The sequence below is a fragment of the Gouania willdenowi genome, chromosome 7 (genome assembly GCF_900634775.1).
Source record: "Gouania willdenowi chromosome 7, fGouWil2.1, whole genome shotgun sequence".
In the NCBI taxonomy this organism is placed as follows: domain Eukaryota; kingdom Metazoa; phylum Chordata; class Actinopteri; order Blenniiformes; family Gobiesocidae; genus Gouania; species Gouania willdenowi.
The window spans coordinates 1,140,778-1,164,501 of NC_041050.1; the positions used below are offsets into that span (position 1 = coordinate 1,140,778).

At 40.0% G+C, this 23,724-nt stretch overlaps 2 protein-coding genes across 4 annotated transcripts in view; one reads left to right on the forward strand and one right to left on the reverse strand.

Annotated features, from left to right (window-relative positions):
• Window positions 1-1,344: 1,344 nt before the first annotated feature.
• Window positions 1,345-6,741, forward strand: LOC114466461 (proteasomal ubiquitin receptor ADRM1-like). 2 transcript variants are annotated; one of them, XM_028451899.1, is made up of 10 exons: window positions 1,345-1,461; window positions 2,514-2,740; window positions 3,463-3,579; window positions 3,755-3,965; window positions 4,197-4,272; window positions 4,371-4,528; window positions 5,081-5,212; window positions 5,282-5,439; window positions 5,606-5,708; window positions 6,567-6,741. In XM_028451899.1, the coding sequence occupies exons 2-10, from the start codon at window positions 2,531-2,533 to the stop codon at window positions 6,644-6,646; spliced, it is 1,245 nt and encodes a 414-aa protein (XP_028307700.1). In that variant the 5' UTR covers window positions 1,345-1,461; window positions 2,514-2,530; the 3' UTR covers window positions 6,647-6,741. The 2 variants fall into 2 exon arrangements, with proteins under 2 accessions (XP_028307700.1, XP_028307701.1); XM_028451900.1 differs by having other exon boundaries at window positions 4,200-4,272.
• The window catches only part of lama5 (laminin, alpha 5), a 97,508-nt gene continuing 80,519 nt past the window's right edge, over window positions 6,736-23,724 (reverse strand). For both annotated transcript variants that reach the window (XM_028451897.1, XM_028451896.1), the window contains exons 54-80: window positions 23,094-23,210; window positions 22,731-22,885; window positions 22,151-22,280; window positions 21,822-21,924; window positions 21,543-21,656; window positions 21,268-21,450; window positions 19,597-19,739; window positions 19,331-19,510; window positions 19,128-19,267; window positions 18,466-18,625; window positions 18,264-18,397; window positions 17,393-17,558; window positions 16,816-16,950; window positions 16,566-16,711; window positions 16,348-16,480; window positions 16,132-16,275; window positions 15,230-15,360; window positions 14,980-15,147; window positions 14,233-14,359; window positions 13,644-13,789; window positions 13,368-13,560; window positions 12,189-12,320; window positions 10,584-10,743; window positions 10,392-10,522; window positions 8,897-8,990; window positions 8,697-8,816; window positions 6,736-7,214 (exon numbers count right to left, since the gene is read on the reverse strand). In XM_028451897.1, the coding sequence (XP_028307698.1) occupies window positions 7,072-7,214; window positions 8,697-8,816; window positions 8,897-8,990; window positions 10,392-10,522; window positions 10,584-10,743; window positions 12,189-12,320; window positions 13,368-13,560; window positions 13,644-13,789; window positions 14,233-14,359; window positions 14,980-15,147; window positions 15,230-15,360; window positions 16,132-16,275; window positions 16,348-16,480; window positions 16,566-16,711; window positions 16,816-16,950; window positions 17,393-17,558; window positions 18,264-18,397; window positions 18,466-18,625; window positions 19,128-19,267; window positions 19,331-19,510; window positions 19,597-19,739; window positions 21,268-21,450; window positions 21,543-21,656; window positions 21,822-21,924; window positions 22,151-22,280; window positions 22,731-22,885; window positions 23,094-23,210 (3,828 nt within the window). In that variant the 3' untranslated portion in view covers window positions 6,736-7,071. The remainder of the gene's footprint in view (window positions 7,215-8,696; window positions 8,817-8,896; window positions 8,991-10,391; window positions 10,523-10,583; window positions 10,744-12,188; window positions 12,321-13,367; window positions 13,561-13,643; window positions 13,790-14,232; window positions 14,360-14,979; window positions 15,148-15,229; window positions 15,361-16,131; window positions 16,276-16,347; window positions 16,481-16,565; window positions 16,712-16,815; window positions 16,951-17,392; window positions 17,559-18,263; window positions 18,398-18,465; window positions 18,626-19,127; window positions 19,268-19,330; window positions 19,511-19,596; window positions 19,740-21,267; window positions 21,451-21,542; window positions 21,657-21,821; window positions 21,925-22,150; window positions 22,281-22,730; window positions 22,886-23,093; window positions 23,211-23,724) is intronic.

The window sequence follows — 23,724 nt, forward strand, 5'->3', positions numbered from 1 at the left end:
TTGTAAAAATGTGAAATGTGCCTTTTTGTTTGTATTTGTAGTTGTTCAATAAAATGAAAATTAAAAAAAACCATAGACTGTAAAAAGAATGGACGGGACAAGCTTCTGGTGGAGTGAAGCTTTATTTTTAGATCTTTCCCTGCTGACTGGCTGCAGTATAGGTCATAAGCCCCGCCTCCTCAATGATGACAACCTAAAGTCTGCTGTGATCATTAGTTATTATCACCCTACATTGTGTTCAAGTGCTCATGTTTCTGTGAAGTTTGTTTTAAATACGTTTTTTTATTATTATTATTATTATTATTATTGTGCCATCTTACATACAGACATAAATCAATGCATACTTATAGGCATTCAGGGGGTACAGGGTACAGCAAACAACAAGGTAATAACCAAAGAAAAGGACTTTTCAGATCACTTCCACAAAATTTCTCCATAATAGCGAATGTTTTGGCAGCTTTGTTATTCCTAATGACTTTAATTGTGGCAGCATAATGAAGCAGTTCTTTTATAAAAAGTACAATGTTTGGTTTAGCTCAAAATCAACTGGCAAAAAACAAACAAAAAAACCCACAAATCTTTGTCCACAATAATCCAAAATAAATTCAAATGTTTTTTTCCTGGAAACTAATCGTTCTTCTGATTTTCTCTTGGATATAAAGATGGACATGTTCTACTGTAACTACATTTATTAAAAAAAAGTGAGCAATGGTTTCTCCTTTGAGTTCACAGAAATCACACAAATATTCATTGTCTATTTGAAGAGTATATTTGATGTAATATTGTAAATGTGACATCACCTTGTTATTAAAACAGAATTTATCATCAGCCAACACACTTTATGCCAATTAACTGGTAACTGAAATTTTAACAAATATATTCATAAGACAGTAAAACCTTGGTCATTAACTAATAAAATCCAATGCAGTGTTTTTTTTTTTTAAATTTTTTAATAAAAGCTGTCTTCATTATTCCATATGGAGCAGCTGGTTGGTGAGAAGTTGTGTTTGTAGATCCGTTTCCAGACCAACAAAGCTTGTTTGTGAAAGTTTGAAAGTTTTACAGGGAGCTTTTCAACTTTATAATTATTACATTTCAACAAAAACTGTATTCCGCCTAACGAGTTAAATACATGTGTGGAGAAATAGTTCCAGAAGTTGTTCTTTTGTTTTCATAAGTTAATTAACCAGTAAATATTGTTTATTTTTGTTTTGTCTTTCAGTTTTGTCTATAATCTGTAAACATGTGAAAGGTGCCTTTTTGTTTGTATTTGTTGTTGTTCAATAAATAAAAATAAAAAACCGAACATTGTCCCACACATTTCCACCACAGGTGGCGCTGCATCAGTGTTAAAGGTGATTCTGACCCGCAGTGAAGCACGAAGAAGATACACGTATTAATAACCGGAAGTGAGAGTTAGCATCGAGCTACGCTATAAAGAAGAAGTTTAATTAAGTTCAGGTAAATAAACTAAATCTTTCACTCGTCATTTTTACAGATAAAACTTATGTGTGTGTTTTTCTGTTTCTTTGGAGGCTGTTTATCTTTTTTTAAACCGATTTTAGGTCCGTTAAAAGCTTTTTACGCTGCCCGGTGTTTAGCCACGTCATTGGCTAACGTTAGCGAGCATTTGTTACTGCTTTGTTAACTCTGCCTTTTAAAGGGTTTTAAACGTAGACACCAATATTATTACCCGTATATAATTAGTTATACAACATCAATAATATTCTTATGATCACGTTTTTATCTCTAATAACATTAGTGAGATAAAAGAAGTTGGTAACTTAGCTAAGAATGCTTAATATTTGGCCCTTAAACTGAGCTGTGTAATGGTTTACGTCAGTGACAGAGTATTATCTGTATTTATCAGACCATAAACACACGCGTTAGGAGACTTTAAAGCAGAATAGAGGCTGATCTGGATGTTAATCCTTGGAGTTAAAAGCTGTCGTCCTGGCCAATGAGGGGCGCTGCGTATGCGTAGCGCAGAAGTCTATGGGTACGTTTAACATATTTATAGCCACGGCCTTCAAAATACATAGAAAGTAATTCATCAAGGGAAGTTTGAACTGGATTTAGTTTGTGGCCATACCAGCCTCTCATTGCCCGATCCCGTTAGATCTGTGAAGCTAAGCAGGTCTGGGCCTGGTTAGTAGGTGGATGGGAGACCAGGTGTCCTTGGGCAAGGCACTTTATCCACATTGCCTAATATGAATGTAGTGTGTGGGGGAGTGTAGGTGGTGGTCGGGGGTCGATGGCGCACCTTGGCAGCCTCTCTTCCGTCAGTCTGCCCCAGGGCAGCTGTGGCTACAATCATAGTTTACCACCACCAAGTGTGGAGTGAAAGAATAATCCCTTAATTCTGTAAAGTGACTTTGAGTGTCCAAAAAAGCACTATATAAAATTGATACATTATTATTATTATTATTATAATTATTGAATGGACATGACATTACTGAACGTCTTTTTTTTTTTTAAACTTTAGAGTAAAATGAATGTTTGTTTTCCATCAGTGATCCACTTGTCAAAGATGTCGTCTGGCGCTCTCTTTCCGAGCCTGGTCAGTGGATCCAGGGGAAGTTCCAGTAAATATCTGGTGGAGTTTCGTGCTGGAAAAATGACGTTGAAGGGCAGCACGGTGACGCCAGACAAACGTAAAGGAACGGTTTACGTCCAGCAGTCGGAGGACTCACTCATTCACTTCTGCTGGAAGGACCGGACCTCTGGGAACGTGGACGATGTGAGTGAAGCTAATGCTACTGGTCAATAACAACAAGCTCACCACTTATTATAATACATGGTTGAAGCTTTAATCCAGGGTTTTTTCAACCTTGGGTTCGGAACCCTGTGTGGGGTCGCCTGGACTTTAAATGGGGTCGCTAGAAAAATCTCGTAATTGATTAAAAAAAATTATTGATTAAAATTTTTTTAAAAATATTCTTTTTCAAAGTAAAACAATACTTTAGCTTTGTCAAATATAAATGCAGCTATTTATAATAATGATCATCGTATGATATTTCAAACAATCGGGCAAGGTTTGCATGAATATTATGATGCAAATAAAAATAGAAATACTCAAATATTATACAGAACTATAATATAACTAAAATATGACAGAAAGTAAATGTGAATAGATTAAGTCATGGCTAGACAGTCACACCACATGATATTTGGACACTTTGAATAACACAATAAACTACAGAAGTCATTTAGTAACATTTTAGAAAAAAAATCTAAACATATATATACTGTATTATATATAATTTTGTATTTTTTATGCATTTAAACTTTTTTTTAAAAGAAAGAAATGGAGTTGGACAGAATATTTAGGAGTCACATCATTTGCCAGAAATTCTCGAACCAAAAAAAGTTGGAAACCACTGCTTTGATTTAATGAATCTCACTGGGATTGAAGGAGCGATAATTTAACGCCACTTTTTTGTCCATTTTCATCCTCTTCAGGATCTGATCATTTTCCCTGACGACTGCGAATTCAAGCGAGTGAACCAATGCACCACAGGGCGTGTCTATGTGCTGAAATTTAAGGCTGGATCCAAGAGGCTGTTCTTCTGGATGCAGGTGAGTGTGAATGAGATGTTTGTTTTCTCTGACGGACGGGAGCGTTGAGAGAAGAAAACCAAATGTAAAACAGCTATGACTCAAATGTTTTACATTTTAATGTGATGATACTCAGATTTCAGCATTTTCACTTTAGTTTTCAGTGATTTTTCTCCTGTTTTTTCTTTAAAATCAGGAGCCAAAGACGGACAAGGACGAGGAGTTTTGTCGTAAGGTGAACGAGTACCTGAACAACCCTCCGATCCCTGGGGCCCCGGGCAGCGGCGGTGGCAGCGGCCACGAGCTGTCGGCTCTGGGAGGAGAAGGAGGCCTTCAGAACCTGCTGGGAAACATGAGCCATAACCAGCTGATGCAGCTGATTGGACCCACTGGACTGGGTGGACTTGGTGAGCAGCTTAGCTTAGCATGCTAATGTAGCTTTGTAGGAAAGAGTCAGTGTAGCTGAAGACATGTGGGAGTTTGAACCAATCAAAGCTAATGTGTTGCTACTTAGTGTTTTGTTTAAGGTCTTTTGGAACTTCTGACATTTCTTTAGTTTTGTTTTAAGAGTTTTTTTTTCCTGTTTGTTAGAAGCTAACGGTGTGTGCGGCGCTTTGCTAACCCTGTGTTTGTGTAAGGAGGTCTGGGAGCTCTAGCTGGACCTGGACTGGCCAACCTACTGGGAAGTGGAGCCACCAGTAGCTCCTCCTCCAGGTGAGAACACAGCTGATCAGTAGCAAAGGGGCGGGGCTATGTTATCAGGTTGATAAATAAGTTGATAATAAATATTGATCCTATTGTTTGTTGTCCAGCTCTCGCAGCCAATCAGCAGCAGCTGCACCTTCCTCAGGTGGAGCCTCCAGACTAAGCTCCTCCTCCCAGCCCCCCTCCACCCCCACACCAACCGCTGCTGCTGCTCCTGCAGCCTCCACAACCTCCACCCCCAGTGGAGCCACACCCTCTACCCCAGGTACACCATCAAAATAAACACTGTTACCATAGCAACACTACGTAGAGAATGATACATTTACGATGTTTTCATATGTCCAATATTCATATTTGAAGATAATCCTTCAGATAAACTTTGTAAATAGATCGTAAAGCTTCATTATATTAAACATTAAATACACAAGTGCTTTTACACCATAGAAATACACACAATACTTCAAATATATATGTTTCCCTTTAGGAATATACCATATTATTATTATTATTTAATGGTTACTCTCTTGGTTTGAGTTTTAGTTTATGAACAGAGAAACACAGACTAACCCAGTGTTTTTCAACCTTTGGGTCGTGACTTCATGTACGATCGCCTGAGATGGTTATTTATGGGAGAAAAGAAATTACTAATTAAGATCATTATTTTAATTATATTTATATAATATTGTTTTTTAAATTAACACACTCTGAAGAATAAATCTAGTTCTGGGGTTGCCAGAAATAGTGATATAAAAACCAGATCATGACCCCCAAAAAGGTTGTAAACCTCTGGTCTAACCTGTCTCTGGGCCGTTCTCAGCCTCTGCTCAGTCCCCGGTGGCTCCGCCCTCCGTTGGAAGCCCCTCCTCCCACCAGCCGATCCAGCTCAGTGACCTCCAGAACATCCTGGCCACCATGAATGTCCCAGCAGCAGGAGGTCAGGGAGCAGCCGGTGAGTGAGGACCATGGATCAGCTGGATCAATCACTGTTCCTCTGCCCCCCCCCCCTTCCCTCCTGTAGTGGACCTGACCAGCGTCTGCACCCCTGAGGTGATGGCCCCCATCCTGAGCGACGCCCAGGTCCAGCAGAGGCTCCTCCCCTTCCTCCCCAGTGGAGAGAGTCTACCTCAGAGTGCTGAAGAGATCCAGAACACCCTGAACTCACCACAGTTCCAACAGGTGGAAAATCACTATCACTGTTTATCATCAGAGCTCGTTAATGCACCTGTTCCACACACTCTTTTATAAGTGTGTGTGTGTGTTTCAGCAGCTTTAAGTGACTTTATATTTTGAAATGTTTAAAGTGAAGCTGTTGAACAATAAATAATAGTTTTCTCTCCTTCAGTCCATGAGTTTGTTCAGCAGTGCTTTGGCCTCCGGCCAGCTGGGGCCGCTCATGAGTCAGTTTGGACTCCCAGCAGAGGCTGTGGACGCTGCCAACAAAGGAGGTAACACACACACCTGTGCTCTGAACATTTATTGATCCAAAAAAGTATAAACATTAATAATTCAGATGTGACAGCAGCTCAAGTATTGTGAAATTACAAAATGAAGAGAGAAAAGTTTTGTTAAAAATATTGTCTAGACTTACCGTTGCTCTGAAATATTGCGTCGCTTTCTGCAAAATTTATAATTTTTGTGCAGAAATCCACAGCAAGTCACATGACCAAATGTTGGGCTGCTCTGATTGGTTCAGAGCTGTTTAGAGAGATGTGACAAAGGAAATTCAAAATAGACTCAAACAGTTCTAGAAGTTATTGACGTGTAATTTGAATCCATTGATTCCTAAAGACATAACTGGGATTTTAGGTAATTTGTCATCAATAACTACATTGATTTCCAATATTTATACAGTACACCGTCATATGTTGACAGTGTCTACTCCGTCTCCTATATTTAGTTTTTCAACCCTGGGGTTATGACCCCATGTGGGCTCATCTGGAAATAAAATTAGAATACGGTTGAAATTTTAGTAATAATAATAATTCATTAAAAATTATATTTTATCTATTTTGCACAATTAAAAAAAACATATTACAGAAATAGATCTACAGTCCAGGAAGAGGAATACATTAGTTTTCAAATTAAAATACCACAGTCTTAACAATATTTACAATTTCTCCCCAGAAATGAGTGAAAATGTTTGAACCCACTGCTTTAGATGGAGCTGTGTCTACAGATATTATAATATACACGTCATGTGTTCAAATAATAGAGTATTTCTCACTTAGTTACACCTCATGTTTGTGGGTCTGGTGTGAACTTGTTTTAAACTCTATCAGTCACAGTTTGTCTTTTCTCTACAGATGTGGAGGCGTTTGCTCGAGCCATGGAAGGAACCAAAGAGAAGAAGAACGATGATGACGAGGACATGAGTTTAGATTAAAGTCTCAACATGAATCAGTTTGTTCTGATCAGCTCTAAAATGTGCTGATTAATCTCAAACTGCTTTAATAATAAAACATTAACCTTTGATTTCTATGAAAAGACTCTTTATTTAGACACAGATGAACAGTTTATAGAATAAAGTCAGTTTGATTGTCTTTAGAACAGAATTAATCTCCTGTTGGTTCCAAACAGTTCCTGTGACTCTCTCTACCTGAGCGGTTCAACCTCATCACAGTGTATGACTCAGCAAAAACATCGTGGCCTTTTCTGTACAAAATATATACGACACGTTTAAAAACTGGTTTAAGTCGTTACATCAAAACAATCAGATTTCTGTGAATATAAAATAAATACACATGTTTTTAAATTACTACAGTAACATGACGCCCACCACCAGGTGTGTGTGTGGAATGTGTGTGTGTGTTACACATGGGGACATCCGTGCGTCCCCACGGAACCGCTAATCGACAAAGCTTTGGAGAACACGGCTGGACGATGGTTGATGGATGCTCGTCGGATGCAGCCCTGGAAGGCAGGAAGTAAAGGAACAGGAACAGACACGCCCCCTGGTGGACGAGAGGGGGGAAATGCATTTTAACAAACAGTTACAAATAATGTATTAAAGGTAGGGTAGGCGATTTTCAAAAGCTAGCATGATTTTGAATGTAGCCTCCCTGATTGGTCCTCCTTTACCACCCTCCCCCCTCTGTGCTCCGTCTCACTCACATGCATGTTCACAGCTGCTGCAGAAGAGGAGCTCAGCTCATCACTTGTATTGTGTTGAAACGTCTCATTCAGCAGTAAATAAACAAACTTTCTATATGTTAAAAACGTGACCAAAAACTCTGATTTAACTCTGTCAGCAGTGACGCACTTTCAGTGTGAGCTCGTGCATATGAGGGATCCAAAACGAGCAGGGAGATGTGATTGGTTAAAAAAAAAGTTGTTTTTTTTTTCCATTGGTCAAAGTTATTACAGATTTACAAATGGTGGATTTTCTTTGTTCCCTTTTCAGAGATCTATCAGAACATAAAGACAACTTCAACCAAAAACTTAAGTGTATCTGGAGAAAATTACCTACCCTAGCTTTAAATCTGTTCAGAATGGGCTGTAAAGATAAAGTTTGACTCAATAAGCAACAACTTCTCCTTTATAATTATAATATTTACATTGTTTTATAATAACTATTTAGAATTAATTTCCCAAAAATCAAAGTGAAGAAGACCCACACGTTTAAACATTTAGTCACAATATTAATCACTGATATCAGCTCGACTAGTGTCAAATGTAGTTTATTGTTGGGTAAATAATGTCACTAATGAAACGCTAATAAAGAGGCGGGGAAAGGCAAATTCAGGCTTCCCATTGGCTTTTGTAAATATTCCAACCAATCAGAGAGCTGCATTTGGTTCTAATCCCTCCTACTTTATTTGCATTAGGTCTATTAGTACTACTGGTGAATGTTTTGGCTACTAGTAAACTAAAAACAATCTACTAGTACTAGTGAGATATTTTAAGTGTACTAGTAAACAAAATAAGTTAGTTTTACTAATAAAGGTTTTTGGTGCTCGATAACTCACTAGTAAAACAAAATGGTTTATTTTGTGTTGCAATAAGTAGACAAATACTAATAAAAACTCAAAGCTTTACTAGTAAACTAGTAGATTATTTGTAATCTACTCGTAGACCTAATGCAGATGAAAGAGGAGGGATTAGAACCAAATCCTGCTCCTTCATTGGTTGGAATATTTTTAAAAGCTAATGGCATGCCTGAATTAGCTTTCCCCGCCCCCTTATTAGCATATTATGTTAAAAAGTACTCGTGACACGTTTTGATTTACTGGTAAAATGACTCACATACTAGTAAACCTAAACTAAGTACATTTATTACAAATGTGATACTAGTAGATCTGAACTATGGAACGTGTTTCCATAAATTCAGTTCTCAGTTACAGTCAATTATCTATTAAAATGTGACATTTTTAGTGTCATTTTAATTTGTTTGATCTCATTATCCCCCCCCCCCCCCCACACACACACACACTTACCTGGAGCTCCTCCCAGGTAGGCGGTGACTCTACTTCCTGCTGAGCGACTCTGTCTGACGTTAACGCTGTGGTTTCCTGCTCCGTCCACCTGGAGCTGCAGAACGTTGTTCTTCTTCATCACTGGAGGAAATAAATCATCGTTAAAACGAAGACGAGGAGAGAGAGAGTTCATTAAAGGTGTGAGAGAAACAGGAAGTGACCTGTGATGATGTGGAAGCGTCCGTTACAAAGAGACTCATCAGGTGTGAACGAGACGGAGACGTCACCTTTACCAACGTTTAGGGACACGCTCACCTACACACACACATTATTGGAATCGTGTAATTAGTAACTAATTACAATTATGACAAAATTGAAATCGTAGTTGAAAAAAATTGTTGCTGTTGTAATCATAAATAAATTGTACATGAGGTCAGATAATTAACTTTGTAATTGGCATGGAAATTATATAAAAACAATGTAATTAAACACAAAACTAGGGAACCATGTTATAGTTCTATGGTTCACACACAGGCCTACGCACGTAGAAAACCAGACAAGAGCAACTAGTGGTCCGGGGGCCACATGAGGACCACTGACCCCAAAGTAAAAATGTAAAATAAAAAAAAATACACAAAACAAAAGCAAGAATACATAAAAAATACAAAGAATACAACATTGTAAAAGACAAATACAGTAAAAGACAAGAGAAAAACACAGAAAACTACTACAAAAATAAACAAAACGACAACAGTAATGTACAAAATTACTCCAAATAACACAAAATGACAAAAAAAATACACAAAAAGGCAAGAAAAATACAACAAATGACTACGCAAACCCACAGTACTACAAACAAGTAAAACAACAACAAAAAGACACAAAAATGACTCCAAAAACATTTTACAGTAAAAATAATAAAATGCACAAAATGCTTCATAAAAAGCAAGACAAAAACAAACCATTATTTAAATATGTTTCATATCACGTTTACACGTCATTTCTCTTCAGGATTATTTCACTATTTAAAATATATACTGTATGTAAATCTATAGGTATAGTGAGAGAAAAAAGGCTCAGACGTCCACACTATAAATATCAATATATTAATTGATTAGAAAGCCTAACAAGGTAATCAATAGACGAGAAACTAATGATGATAGATAATATTTATTAGTGTATTTTACAGCTGATTACAGACATGGGTCAAACTGACCGTTAGCATTAGAGATGGACGACCGTGGCTCAGGTGGTAGTGGGTCGTCTTCTGATTGAGAGGTTGGGGGTTCGATCCCAGTACCTGACTATGTGTCGAAGTGTCCTTGGGCAAGACACTGAACCCTAAGTTGCTCCCAGTGGTCGACTAGCGCCTTGCATGTCAGTCCTGTCCCACTGGTGTGTGAATGTGAGAGTGATTGGGTGAATGAGCTGATATGTAAAGCTTTGAGACTGTTTCAGTGGTGATAAAGTTCTATATAAATCATGTCCATTTACCAAATGCTAACAGAAAGCTAACACAAGATGTTTAATAAGGATTATTCATTAAAGGATCAGTAATTGGGATTAATTGTAAATTAACTTTAGTATTTTAAGATGTAACTAATTGATTTTAGGGGGAAAATAATAATTATAATTTGAAAAAATGCTGATCACAATTGTAATTGTACATGGATAATTGAAAACGTAATTGTAATTTTAAAATGTAATTGAGCCCACCTCTCCCTGAGTGAGGAGCACGCTCAGATGAAGCTCCGCTGACATCCCAGCATGCAACAGGAGCCCAGAGGGAGACGTGGGTCGGACCTCTAGAACGATCTCTAAGTCTGCTCCGAGGACCAGGGAGTCATCTGTTGGTGAGGGAGGGGTTAGTACACACACACACACACACACACACACACACACACGTACATATGGCGATGTTCCCTCCCTGTCCAGTGAAAAACGCCCCCGGCTGAAGAGAGTTCTGAAAACACGGCGCCGTTCCCTGGCTGTGGGCGGGGCTTCCTGCAGGGGCTTCGTTTATCTTCAGCTCTTTCACACAACCAATGAAACCACGGGAACCAGCGACCTGACACACACACACATACACACACACACACACACACACACACACACACACACACACACACACACACACACACACACACACACACACACACGTGTCATGTTCTCGCCACATTCCACACATTATTCCCAACCAATCTGATCACTGATAATTATCAACTTCTACGCCTTAAACCAGTGTTTATCAACCTTGGTCATGACCCCATGTAAGGTCATCTGGAATCTAAATGGGGTCTCCTGAAATGTCTCATAATTGATAAAAAAAATATTTCATATTTAATCTTGAATTTAAAACCCAACATACTGTACATTGGCCACGTTTACATTGAGCTTTAATTCCTCTTTAATAATGTAAACACATAATTCCTAATGTTAATTAAATGACTGGTTTGTTCCATTTTTTATTCTGCATTAAATAATTCCTCTTTATTGTAAACAGTTAACAACACTTAAAGTTGTAGGGGGGGGGGGCGTGGTGGGGCTGCTCCTCCAGCCCATAGACTGTACCATGTTGTGTTCTTTTGGCTGTAAACAGACACTAACTCGGGTCAGTCGCCCACAACAACGGCGCCGGGTCAGGAAATGCTCGTATGTTGTGACGTCACGTGGGAACTCTATATATCACAGCCTGTGGTCATGTGACTGCCGTAAAGTAAATCTTCTCCAGGTCACATGACCTGGCCAAAGACGGTCCGTCTCTAAACTTACATGGGCGGTATTTCCAGAGGGAAGCTCCGCCCAGAGCATTGATACAGTCATGGATTTATTAAACACATGGATTTATTCATATTTATCAGTCGGGTGATAGTAAAACCTGGAGGCGGAGTAAATGCGTCCCCGTACTGTTGCACAGGCTGTAAAACCATGTTTATCATTGTAACGTTGTTAGCGCTACTGTCTTTACCAGGGAGTAAATATTTATTGCTGGTAATTGTTTTTCAGAATGTTTACTAAACTTTATTTAGTGATGATTGTTGAGCTGCTGCTTCAAAACTAAATCATAATAAAGATAAAAACACTTCTCGTGTGTGGTTTCTGTTTTATATCTGACAATAAAGTTAGACGTGATACGTCATGTTCGCCCACTGTCCAATCAGAAGCTTCCTCACCCACAAACCTAAAGAGAAATGAACTAAAGCAGAATAAACCGGTTTTCCATGTAAACACAAAGCAGAACACTTTCATCCCGAATGATTTAATTCTGAATAACTAATTCTGAATTAAAAAAACATCACGTAACCGTGGTTACTGTGTACATTAACTTTCTCAAATATAAATCCAGTTGAAATAAAATATCTGAACACGTCTCTTTGTGCATAAACACAGTAAAACAAACTTGTGATTTAAAAATGGGGTCATGACCCAAAAAAGGTCAGGAACCACTGCTTTAAACCCTTGTTTTATTTTCATAAGTGTGTGTGTTTTTGTTATTTTCGTGTGTGTGTTTACCCTCAAAGCTGCTGGGACTCCACCCACATACAAAGCGTGGAGGCGGAGCTTCTCTCCTGTCGTCCTCTTAGACTGAGAATTGATCCCGTCTATGATCAAAGTGAACTTCTCTACGTCACGTTTAATGAACACCTGCAGAAACAGAGGGGGAGGAGCCTATCAGATGCAGAGACAGAGGGGGAGGAGCCTCCATCAGCCCAACCTGAGCGGTGGCGGCGTCTGATCTTTCTGTGCTTTAAATAACATCCTGTTCATTAATTTATCTGTTCATATGTTTAAAGATCAAACACAGGACGTAAACGTGATTAAATAAAATAAATGTAAATTAATGTAGAAAACAGTAAAATGTCCAAATCAGTCGAACTCTTCCTCAAAAGTTGGTTTGTGTTTTTATTTTTATAAATAAAAAGAAACTAAAGGAGTTAAAGGTCCTGAATGTGGTCTTGTGCCCCCCCTGGTGGATTGAGTGTGCACCTGCACTAGTTTGGTAAATATGAGCCACTAGGGGGCGGTGTTGTAAAAAGTATGTTAAATACATAAATAAAATTAAATTAAATACAAATAAATTAATTAAGTGAGGAAAAACACAGAAGCTTAATAAAGCAAAAATTAAAAAATATTTATTATAAATTGATAAATAAAAGTGGAAATAATAATTTTATTCATTTAATAATTTATTTTGTACATTTTAAAAAATGCTTTTATTTTTATTCTTTGATCTTTATTCAACAGTTTAACAGATTTAAGACAGCCTCCTCATTTACATTAGTATTTTGTTGTGACCCAACGGCCATAAAAATAAATAATTAACAGAATGAAATAAAAAATAAAAACAAAACATATTTTTTACATGTATAAAATAAAAAGTTAAAAAAGGAAATTGTATTTATATTTTCTTTTTTATTTCCACTTTTATTTACCAATCTATATTTATTTTTTGTATTTTTACCATTTATATTTATTTATCTTATTATTTAAATTTTTTTATGTTTATTGAGTTATTCATTTATTTTTCTTAGTCCTCCATAAAAAGGTTTAGGAGGTGATGTTCACACTGTGTTTATTGTTTAGTGTGTTTTGTTTCCCTCACAGTGTTAGCATGTTATACACTCTAAGCTAGTCCTGTTAGCGTGGAGGAGAGGAGCATGTGTTTCTGATGGATCCCCCGCCGTGCTTTACCGTGTGCCACTGCTCATCGTTGTACTTCCTGCGGCTCCTCAAGTTCACTTTCCTCTTCCCTCCATTCAGCGTCAGCAGCAGATGACCATCAGAGACGCTCAGTGACATCATGGCTCCGCCCCCCTGCTTCCCCACGGCGTGGAGGATCACACCGTCAGAGGAGTTGATCCTCAGAGAGAGAGAGAGGTGACGTCTGCATACAGAGAGAGAGATAATTAGCTTTAATGGACATTTGTTGGACTTCTTTAGCTCAGTCTAACGTTCTCTGACACTCACACTGAGCCGGGCAGAGCGTCGTATCTGTGGAAGCTGTGGGCGGAGCCACTGAAGTGTGTTGCTCCCACTTCCTGCTGTGACATCACAGGCTGACACGAGTCCCTGGTGTTACGACTACGAGAGCTCGACGGCTTCCTGTGTTTACCCTGAGAGAGAAATAAAATGTGTTATTATCAATAATTACAATAACTCAACTGTATATAACAGTTCAAGTTAAGCCACAGCCTCTTTAACCCAAATGTAAATGTTTTTCAAAGCTTCTTCATGACGTACATGGTTCATTTAAAATATTGAGTGACAATAAATCATGTTTTAAATACAGAAATCTGTAGTCCACCTTAAAAAAACAGAGATTTACATCAAATATAAAACCAATTCTCAGTAGGGAAGGCTACAAAGTCAGGAATAATTCAACTAATGTGTAGCTGTAATTAATTCCAAACATTTTTAGTCCTATTTTTTACCATGAGATGTTGCAATTTGGCTTGAAATGAACACATATTATCCATTTTTATTCATGCTGTGCCATACGTAATGCTATTTTTAAGTTCATTTCTTCATCTCAGATGTGCGTCACACGTGTTCTCACTTTGTGTTTATGTTTGGTCGTCACGGCGACGATCTGCTGAGGTTTCTTAGCAGTGGGACAATCCAGAGGAACGTCAACGTTCTTTTTGGACTTCAGCAGATTGAGAACCGTCTGAGGACTGGATTCCCTGCAACAAAGGACAGACAGAGCTGGAAGATTAACATTCACATATATCTGTGACAGAGGACAGGAACAGCTCTATTTATCATATGTCTATATCAGAGGTTCCCAACCTTTTTTGGGTTGAGATTTTATTTTTGTAATTAGTTTTTGATCATGTTTGTGATATAGTGTTATGAGTAGCACTATAGTGACCAGATATAAACAGTATATTGTTATACAGTATTTTCTTTTTTTAACTAGATTTATATTTGAGGAAGTGATAGAATTGAATACACGTGCTTGAAGATTGTGTGATGTTTTAATTTCAAAAGGAATAATGATTAAAAAAAATGCTAAATTATAATTTTAATCAGTCATTTTTTTCTAGGCATTTCAGGCGACCACACATGGGGTCACGACCTGAAGGTTGAAAAACAGTGGTCCATACCGAAGGACAGGAACAGATCTATTTATTATATATCTATAACAAAGTATTGATGAGTGATCTATAAGCAACTGATTAACTTTATCGTTATGTAAAACAATGTTTGAATAACATTTCTTGCATTTGTTTTAAAAGTTTCCATAAGTGGATATAGTTATCAGCATTAAAGGGTTGCTTTGATCCCCGTCCTTTGATCTGACCTCTTAATGAAGACGTTGCTCAGACACCCAGTGAGGTTGGTGAGGGTCTGATCAGGAGTTCCTCCTAGGTAGGTGGTCCCTCCGCCACTGGCCGCTCCACTGCCTCTGTTCTCCAGACGGACCCCCTCCTTGGTCTTCTCCAGCACGTCGTCCAGGTACAAACGGATCCTGTGGAGGGGGCGGAGCATCAGAAAGTTAGAGCGTGGATGGACGTTAGGAGGCTCCGCCCACAGGGGGCGGTCTTTCCTACCCGTTCATGTTGTTGTAGATGGACACGTAGTGGCTGTTGTCGTCATTGTACGTCTTCTGGGTTTTAACCTCACTGTTACCAGCTCTGACCACGACGTGACCACCATTTAGGAACACCTGACACACACCCTCCTGTACACACACACACACATGAATCAAAATTCTTTCTTATTCTTCTGACCATATTTTTTAACCTGCTGCTACTCTGACAATTCTTAACCGATCAACACTGTCACTGATTAGTGACAAAGCAGCAATTTGTGAAATGCTAATACTTTTACGTTTTATGCTTTTACTGTAAACTGCGATATCGCTCATCAATTTTTAACTCAGAGACACGACTTTAGCACCAAAATGTTGTCCACTTTCTAATCTACAAATCTATATACTTTGTACAAAATGTGCCAAGGCACATTTATATTAATATTTACATTGACCCTGTTTGTCATGCTACATGCAAATCTTAACCAATTTACACTATTCAAATGTTCTACTCCTTAGTGACAATGATAATATCTCATTTGTAAAATGCTAAGTCTCTTACTTTTATTTGTAACTTAAGGTTTTATGCAAATCAAGCTGCTTTTGGAATCCTTAGAGTGATTGATTAGGTCTGCTACAGTGTATCAGCTGCTGCTCATCAACTTTGAGGAAAACTGCTGTTAAAGCTTTAATCCTGTTGCTACAGCCACAAGCTATAGCTTCAAATCTTCCTCTTTCTTATAATTATACTATTAGCTTACATTGCCATGGCAATGGAAATGTATCCAGTTCTCTTTAATTCTATTTATTTACCTCAATTAACTAATTAATACACACTCATTTATTTACACATTTATACAATTATCAACCCTGTACACTATACACAACATATTTTTATTCATAAGGACATGAAGCTCAAACCTTGTCTCGATGGTGAAACATGAGTCCGTCTGATTGGTCCGTCCTGAAGCTGAAGCTGGTGTAGAAGTTGTTCCTCAGACTGATGACATCACTGAGAGCCATATCTAGGTAGCTCTGCCCACTGAAGTGAGCTTGTCTGGCCACCTGAGGGGAGAGGGAGAGGCGTGGGAAAACTCACACACACACGTGCTGAGTCATGATGTGATGTTTGCTCACCAGCAGGTCTCCATCACAGCCGAAGCTCACTCCAGAACTCTTCATCCTCTTCAAGTCGATGTGAGAGCCCAGAGCTTTAACGTTCCTGAAGCAGCCTTTGACTGAGCTCCGCTTGGAGAACACCGTCTTCAACCTGGACACACACACACACACACACTCTCTCTCAACTGGAGCCACAACATATGATGACCCTTTAGGGGGTGGAGCCTGTGACCTACTTGTTGGGCAGTTTGTTGTCGGGGACTCCTCCCAGGAAGTAGCTGCCAGTGAACGGAGGGATGCTCTCAAACCGGCGCGTGTAGAGCGTCTTGCGGTTTTTTCTCACCACCACTTCCTGTGCGGAGTGCCGGATGATGATCTCCAGCTGGAAGTGACATCACAAGGTCAATGTGGAGGTCGTTCAAAGGTCAAGGTCATTCAAACCTAAACCATTTCCTACGTGTTGTTACGTTCACATCATCTACTTACGGTCTTGGACTCTGCGTCAGAGATGTCCAGAGACTCTATGATGGGCTCATTAGGTTCCATCTGCTCCATGACTCCACTGAAGTCATAGAAAACCTTCAGACGTCCCTGAAGAACTGCCAGACACAGGAACTGGTCCTGGAACAGCAGAAAAACAGCAGAGAGGTCAAATCTGTGCTTTGTTCTATCAGTGTCTATTATTCACATTACATAGATCTATACACATAGAAAAACATCATGTAAAGTCTGCTCTGTGTAACTGAAGCTAAACACAGCCTGAGTCGTTAGTGACGATGGAGTGAGAGAATGTGACGTTAACACTGAGGAAAACAAGAGAAACTATTGAGAGACCCGTTGGATGGATGGTTGGATGGATGGATGGATGGTTAAATAACTAGTTACATGTTGTTTAATTGAATGTTTCGTTGGATGTACAAAGAGATAGTTGAATGCTTAAATGTGTCATTGGATATTCAGTTGGTTGTATAAGCAAATTGTTGGATGTTTGGTTGGATGTATAAACAGAATGTTGGATGTTTAAATGTGTGGACGTGTGCTGGTCATGTGACTGTGATGTCACCTGGTAGAGCAGCAGCAGCAGGATTCCTTTGTGCGAGAGCAGCTTCACTTCCTGTTCAAATCGCTGCAGTTTCGCTGACTCATCAGTGAAGGTGATCTCGGCGAAGCCTGTGCCGTCAAAAAACGCTGCGTCATTCACCCAGGCCTGACTCAGCGTCGGCTTGGACCTGCAGCAAAGACGACAGGCCAAAAACACCTGGAATGTTTAAACTATGACTCAGCATTTATAGTCCGATGCATCAGCGTAAACTGGAGAAGTTTATGAAATAAATACAGTCGACATACATTAAACATAAGAGGTTAAACTGTTTTTTATTGATTAGGTGATGAACGAGCACTTTAAATTATTGAAGGCTTTAAAATGATTAGATTCATCTCAGGCCTGACCCTGTGGTGCGTTCACTGACCCTGTGGTGCGTTCACCGACCCTGTGGTGCGTTCACTGACCCTGTGGTGCGTTCCTGTGGTGCGTTCACCGACCCTGTGGTGCGTTCACTGACCCTGTGGTGCGTTCACCGACCCTGTGGTGCGTTCCTGTGGTGCGTTCACTGACCCTGTGGTGCGTTCACTGACCCTGTGGTGCGTTCCTGTGGTGCGTTCACCGACCCTGAGGTGCGTTCACTGACCCTGTGGGGCGTTCCTGTGGTGCGATCAGCGACCCTGTGGTGCGTTCCTGTGGTGCGTTCACTGACCCTGTGGTGCGTTCACTGACCCTGTGGTGCGTTCACTGACCCTGTGGTGCGTTCACTGACCCTGTGGTGCGTTCACCGACCCTGTGGTGCGTTCACTGACCCTGTGGTGCGTTCACTGACCCTGTGGTGCGTTCACCGACCCTGTGGTGCGTTCACTGACCCTGTGGTGCGTTCACTGACCTTCCACAGGGCTTCTCCTCTGTGGTGTTGAGTTTGAAGGTTTTCTCAAAGTTGTAGAGACTCAGAACCTCTTCGTTCAGCGTGTCCAGCTCGATGCAGCCTCTGAAGTTTGGCAGAGCCAGAGGAGTTGGAGGCTGGACCAGGAGAACACGTCTGTTAGTAACAATAAACGTCTGAACACTGACTCCACCCCCGCTCTTACTTTGAAGGAGCTGGGGTATCCTCCCACATAGAAGACGGTGTCTAGTGTCATGAGGTTGAGCAGCCCCTGGTCTCCCTTGGCCTCCACGTAGCCCTTGGTCACCCTCTGGTCTCCTTCAGCAGCCTGGGTGGACATGGACATCTGACCAAACTGGAGGATCCTGCACACACAGACCAGGGAGTGAGCACCTGCAAACCTCTAATCTCTGAGTCATTGAACTTTACTTTGAAAAAAAACTAGATTTATAATCATCCATGGTTCAATGCGTTCACATGACTACAGACATACAAGAGATTTTCACAGTAAAATCCAATGTTTTCTGTGTGAAAATGCTTCAAAAACCTCAAAAGTTTCCACCAAAAACAAATGAAAAACCAGATACATTCAGTTTATCAGAAAAACTGTTTCATCTCAGCAAATCGTAGCATTTCTCAGAATATCTTATCTTATTTAAGCATATCGTAACGTACATTATCATAGCATATCTTAGCCTATTTTATATTAGCGTATCTTATTTTAGCGTAAATCTTATTTTCCCTGTATTAGCAAATCATATTTTAGCGGATCATATATTAGCTAATTTTAGGCTGTCTTTAAACACAGAGAAAGCTAACAAACGTCTCTCAGCTCGTACCCGTGCAGATACCAAAGTGTTCTCCTACCTTTCCAACACCAAACTATTGAAGTTCCCGTCAGACTTCACGTCTTCAGTCATCAGAACTTCAGCAGTTTCTCCTCCGACGTTAAAGTACCAGTGTAGATTTTTCCCCTCCAGCGCCATTCCTAGGAACTCCTTACTGGACTGTAGAGACAGTAGTTAGTAATAGGACACGCCCCCTCAGATAGAAGTAGAACTGATCCATACATCTTTGTTTCCCAGGTAAAAAACAAACTGCTTGTCCACGCCGTCTTGGCGCCGGGCCCTGGAGGCCTCAGGCAGAGTGATGTAGAACTTCAGGTAGGTGTACGCAGCCAGGTCAGCCAGGTTAGGAGGGGTCCTCACCTGGATCCCAGACTTCCCATTAAATTTCACTGGAACGCTGACCTGGATCAAAGGAAGACGAGGATGAGTGTGTGTCTCTATGTGTGTGAGTACCTCTCACTTCCTGTCTGGATCACAGACGTTCTCACCTTGCTGGCGGCGTTCCTAGCCTGTTGGATGAGCTGTCGGATGCGGCTGATGTTCTCAGAGATGTTGGGCATCTGCCTGGAATGATTTTGGAGTTTGTCCAGTTTCTTCATCAGAGTGGGAATGGTTTCTCCCAGTTTGTTCACTGTACACAGAGGTTATATTTACTGACACATTAATGGACTGTTCCGCTGACACATTAATGGACTGTTCCACTGACACAGTAATGGACTGTTCCACTGACACATTAATGAACTGTTCCACTGACACATTAATGGACTGTTCCGCTGACACATTAATGGACTGTTCCGCTGACACATTAATGAACTATTCCGCTGATACATTAATGGACTGTTCCACTGACACATTAATGAACTATTCCGCTGATACATTAATGGACTGTTCCACTGACACATTAATGGACTGTTCCACTGACACATTAATGGACTGTTCCGCTGATACATTAATGGACTGTTCCACTGACACAGTAATGGACTGTTCCACTGACACATTAATGAACTGTTCCACTGACACATTAATGGACTGCCATGCAAGGCGCTAGTCGACCCCTGGGAGCAACTTAGGGTTCAGTGTCTTGCCCAAGGACACTTCGACACATAGTCAGGTACTGGGATCGAACCGCCAACCTCTCGATCAGAAGACGACCCTCTACCACCTGAGCCACGGTCGCCGTTAATGAACTATTCCGCTGACACATTAATGGACTGTTCCGACTGTTCCACTGACACATTAATGGACTGTTCCACTGACACATTAATGGACACATTAATGGACTGTTCCACTGACACATTAATAGACTGTTCCACTGACACATTAATGGACTGTTCCACTGACACATTAATGGACTGTTCCACTGACACATTAATGGACTGTTCCGCTGACACATTAATGGACTGTTCCGCTGACACATTAATGGACTGTTCCACTGACACATTAATGGACTGTTCCACTGACACATTAATGGACTGTTCCGCCGACACATTAATAGACTGTTCCACTGACACATTAATGGACTGTTCCGCTGACACATTAATGGACTGTTCCACTGACACATTAATGGACTGTTCCGCTGATACATTAATGGACTGTTCCACTGACACATTAATGGACTGTTCCACTGACACATTAATGGACTGTTCCACTGACACATTAATGGACTGTTCCACTGACACATTAATGGACTGTTCCGCTGACACATTAATGGACTGTTCCACTGACACATTAATGGACTGTTCCACTGACACATTAATGGACTGTTCCGCCGACACATTAATGGACTGTTCCGCCGACACATTAATGGACTGTTCCACCGACACATTAATGGACTGTTCCGCTGACACATTAATGGACTGTTCCACTGACACATTAATGGACTGTTCCGCTGATACATTAATGGACTGTTCCACTGACACATTAATGGACTGTTCCACTGACACATTAATGGACTGTTCCACTGACACATACATCCTGTCTGGGATTACATTAATTCATAAAATATGAAACAAACTGATTTGTTACAGTTGTTGTGTTGTTACTATTGTGTTGTTATGATTGTGTTATTATATTGTTTTCTTGATGTTAGTATTGTGTTGTTTTTATTGGCATCATAAGTGTTGTGTTGTTATTGTGTAACTGTGTGTATAAACACTAACTGGTGTTGTTGGCGTCCATCAGGGCGTTGTTGATGTCGTTGTTGGTAGCGTTTGCGTCTCCATAAGTTTTCTGCCACTGGTCCAGCTGCTCTTTGATTGGACGAAGGGCGTCGTTGACTTTGGTGGCCGTGGTGTTCGCCTGATCTAAAAGTCGTTTGGCCTCGTCGATCTCTTCAGTCACATCTAAAAAAAAAAAACAACACAAGTGGAAGATTTATAACATCACATGATTCATCATGAATTCTGTGTGTGTGTGTGTGTGTGTGTGTTCCTACTGGTAGTGAAGTTGAGGTGGTTCTGAACCTCCTCCAGGTCCTGTACAGCCTGAACCTGCTTTTCTTTTGCATCGTCCAATCGGCTGAGAGCATTTTCCAGCTGTGGTTTCACATCTGTGAAGAAAAGAAAAAAAGGTCCAATGAAATGTTTTTATCTGATATCAGCAACAGACGTTAAAAGATATTGGGTTTTATTTAAACTTCTGTGTAGGTTTTCAAAATAAAACCCCATGGTAGACAGATGTTAGTGTAGAATTATAAATAAAGTGTTAATTTTACTGTTGTTCAGGTCCTCATCCAGAGCCTCCACCTCATCCTTCAGCTCCACACTGTGGTTCCTCAGATCATCTGCAATCTTACCCAGATCCTGGTTCTTTATGTTCTGGATTAACCACACACACACACACACACATATATATATATAATAATAATATATATCTGAACTCATTCTGCTCAACATTAACTTTCTCTGATGATAAACAGATTAAAGTTCGTTTTATCTCTACTTTATCTCCGTAGTAGGTAGTGCAGCTGGTGAACAGTGTGTGTGTGTGTGTGTGTGTGTGTGTGTGTGTGTGTGTGTGTGTGTGTGTGTGTGTGTGTCAGACCTGTAGAGTCTGATTTGCTGCTCTGTCAGCTGCCTCCGCTGCATCCTCTGCTTCTTTGATGCTGTTGATGATTTTGTTGTAAGCCTGAGTGACGTCGATTAATTTCTCCTTCTTGGTCTCTGTGATTATACTGAGAAACACAGAAATGACTTTAAATTTCAATACAGAAGGAAAATACTTTATTTTGTGTCACGCAGAAGGAGCAGGTGTTTACGTTATGTCGTACTATATAGTGTTAAGTGTAGCAGTGGTTGGCAGGTATCAAACTGCTTTTATAATAACCTTTGTTTTCATTTTAATTAAGTCTTTCTATTACATTTGAGTTTCAGGAGGAAAAAAGGGAAGAATTATAATTTTCTTTGATCAAAAACCAAATAAACTTAATTTTCCAGCTCCTTCTGTGATGAACAGTGATAATATGACATGTAATGTATCAAATCCTGTCATATTTTCATGCATCTGTTTGTTGATTTGGGTCACAACAGTTTCTCGGAGCTGATGACAGAGTCAACAACCTGGACTTTTCATTGGTTTAACTTTAATTTGACTAGAAGGTGAAGGGATGAAATGATGCTCTTACTCTGAAAGGTTCATGGCCATGGCGTTGAGCAGCTCAGCGTGTTTCTCTGCTTCCTCCACTAATGGGATCTTAGACTCGGCCAAAGCAAAGTTCTGCACTTTCTGAACCAATGGCGTCCGAGCTCCGTCCAGCTGAGCCGACAGACGCTCGTACTCCTGAGAAACACGCCAACGACAGATTAAAGTTAGTTTTAAGGATTTATATACCTACCTCACTTGGTTTGAACTTTTTAAACTCAGTCTTTTACAGTAAAATAAGTCACTATACACAAAATGTCAATTTTTCATGGAGAAAACTATAAATGAAAGTCTTACAGCACCACTTTTTTTTTTTGACTGTAGTGACTTTCCCGTTGGTTCTGACCTCTTTGGCGTCCTGCAGCATAGACAACAGGTCGTTGACCTGAGCCACATCGTCCTCCGCCATGTTCAGCAGATCCATCACCTCCTTCTGCTTCAGCAGCAGCTCCTCAATCCTCCGCTGAAGGAAAACACACACACACACACACACACACACACACACACACACACACACACCTCTGAGAACATGATTACTTCACAAGTGTACATTATTTAGTGTCAGCATGTCCCAGTAACTCTTTAAAGAACCTACAGTTGATCCAAACTAACAGGTTTAAGCAGATTAACTACATTTAGTGGCTTTCTGTAAAATCTACAGTAGAATCTAAAGTTTTTCTATTAACATAACGTATCCTAACGCTGTGTAACTTAACGTCACATGATTGATTGTGGCACAGCGTAGCACAACAGAAAGTAATGTAATGTAGTATAATGTAAGATAGCATAGCGTAACGTAGCCTACCATAGCTTAGAATAACGTAGCAAAACATATGACAGAGAATATTGTAGCATAATTAAATGTAACCTAGCATAACATATCATAAAGTAGCGTAACATATCGTAACCAAGCAGAGTATAGCAAAATGTAGCCTAGCATAACTTAGCATTGTTTAACGTGGCCTCTCATTGGATAG

Coding starts and splice junctions, on each gene's coding strand:
- LOC114466461 (XM_028451899.1), top strand. CDS start 2,531: ATGTCGTCTGGCGCTCTCTTTCCGAGCCTGGTCAGTGGATCCAGGGGA. Junction 2,741..3,462: donor CCTCTGGGAACGTGGACGAT/GTGAGTGAAGCT, acceptor CATCCTCTTCAG/GATCTGATCATTTTCCCTGA. Junction 4,529..5,080: donor AGCCACACCCTCTACCCCAG/GTACACCATCAA, acceptor GGCCGTTCTCAG/CCTCTGCTCAGTCCCCGGTG.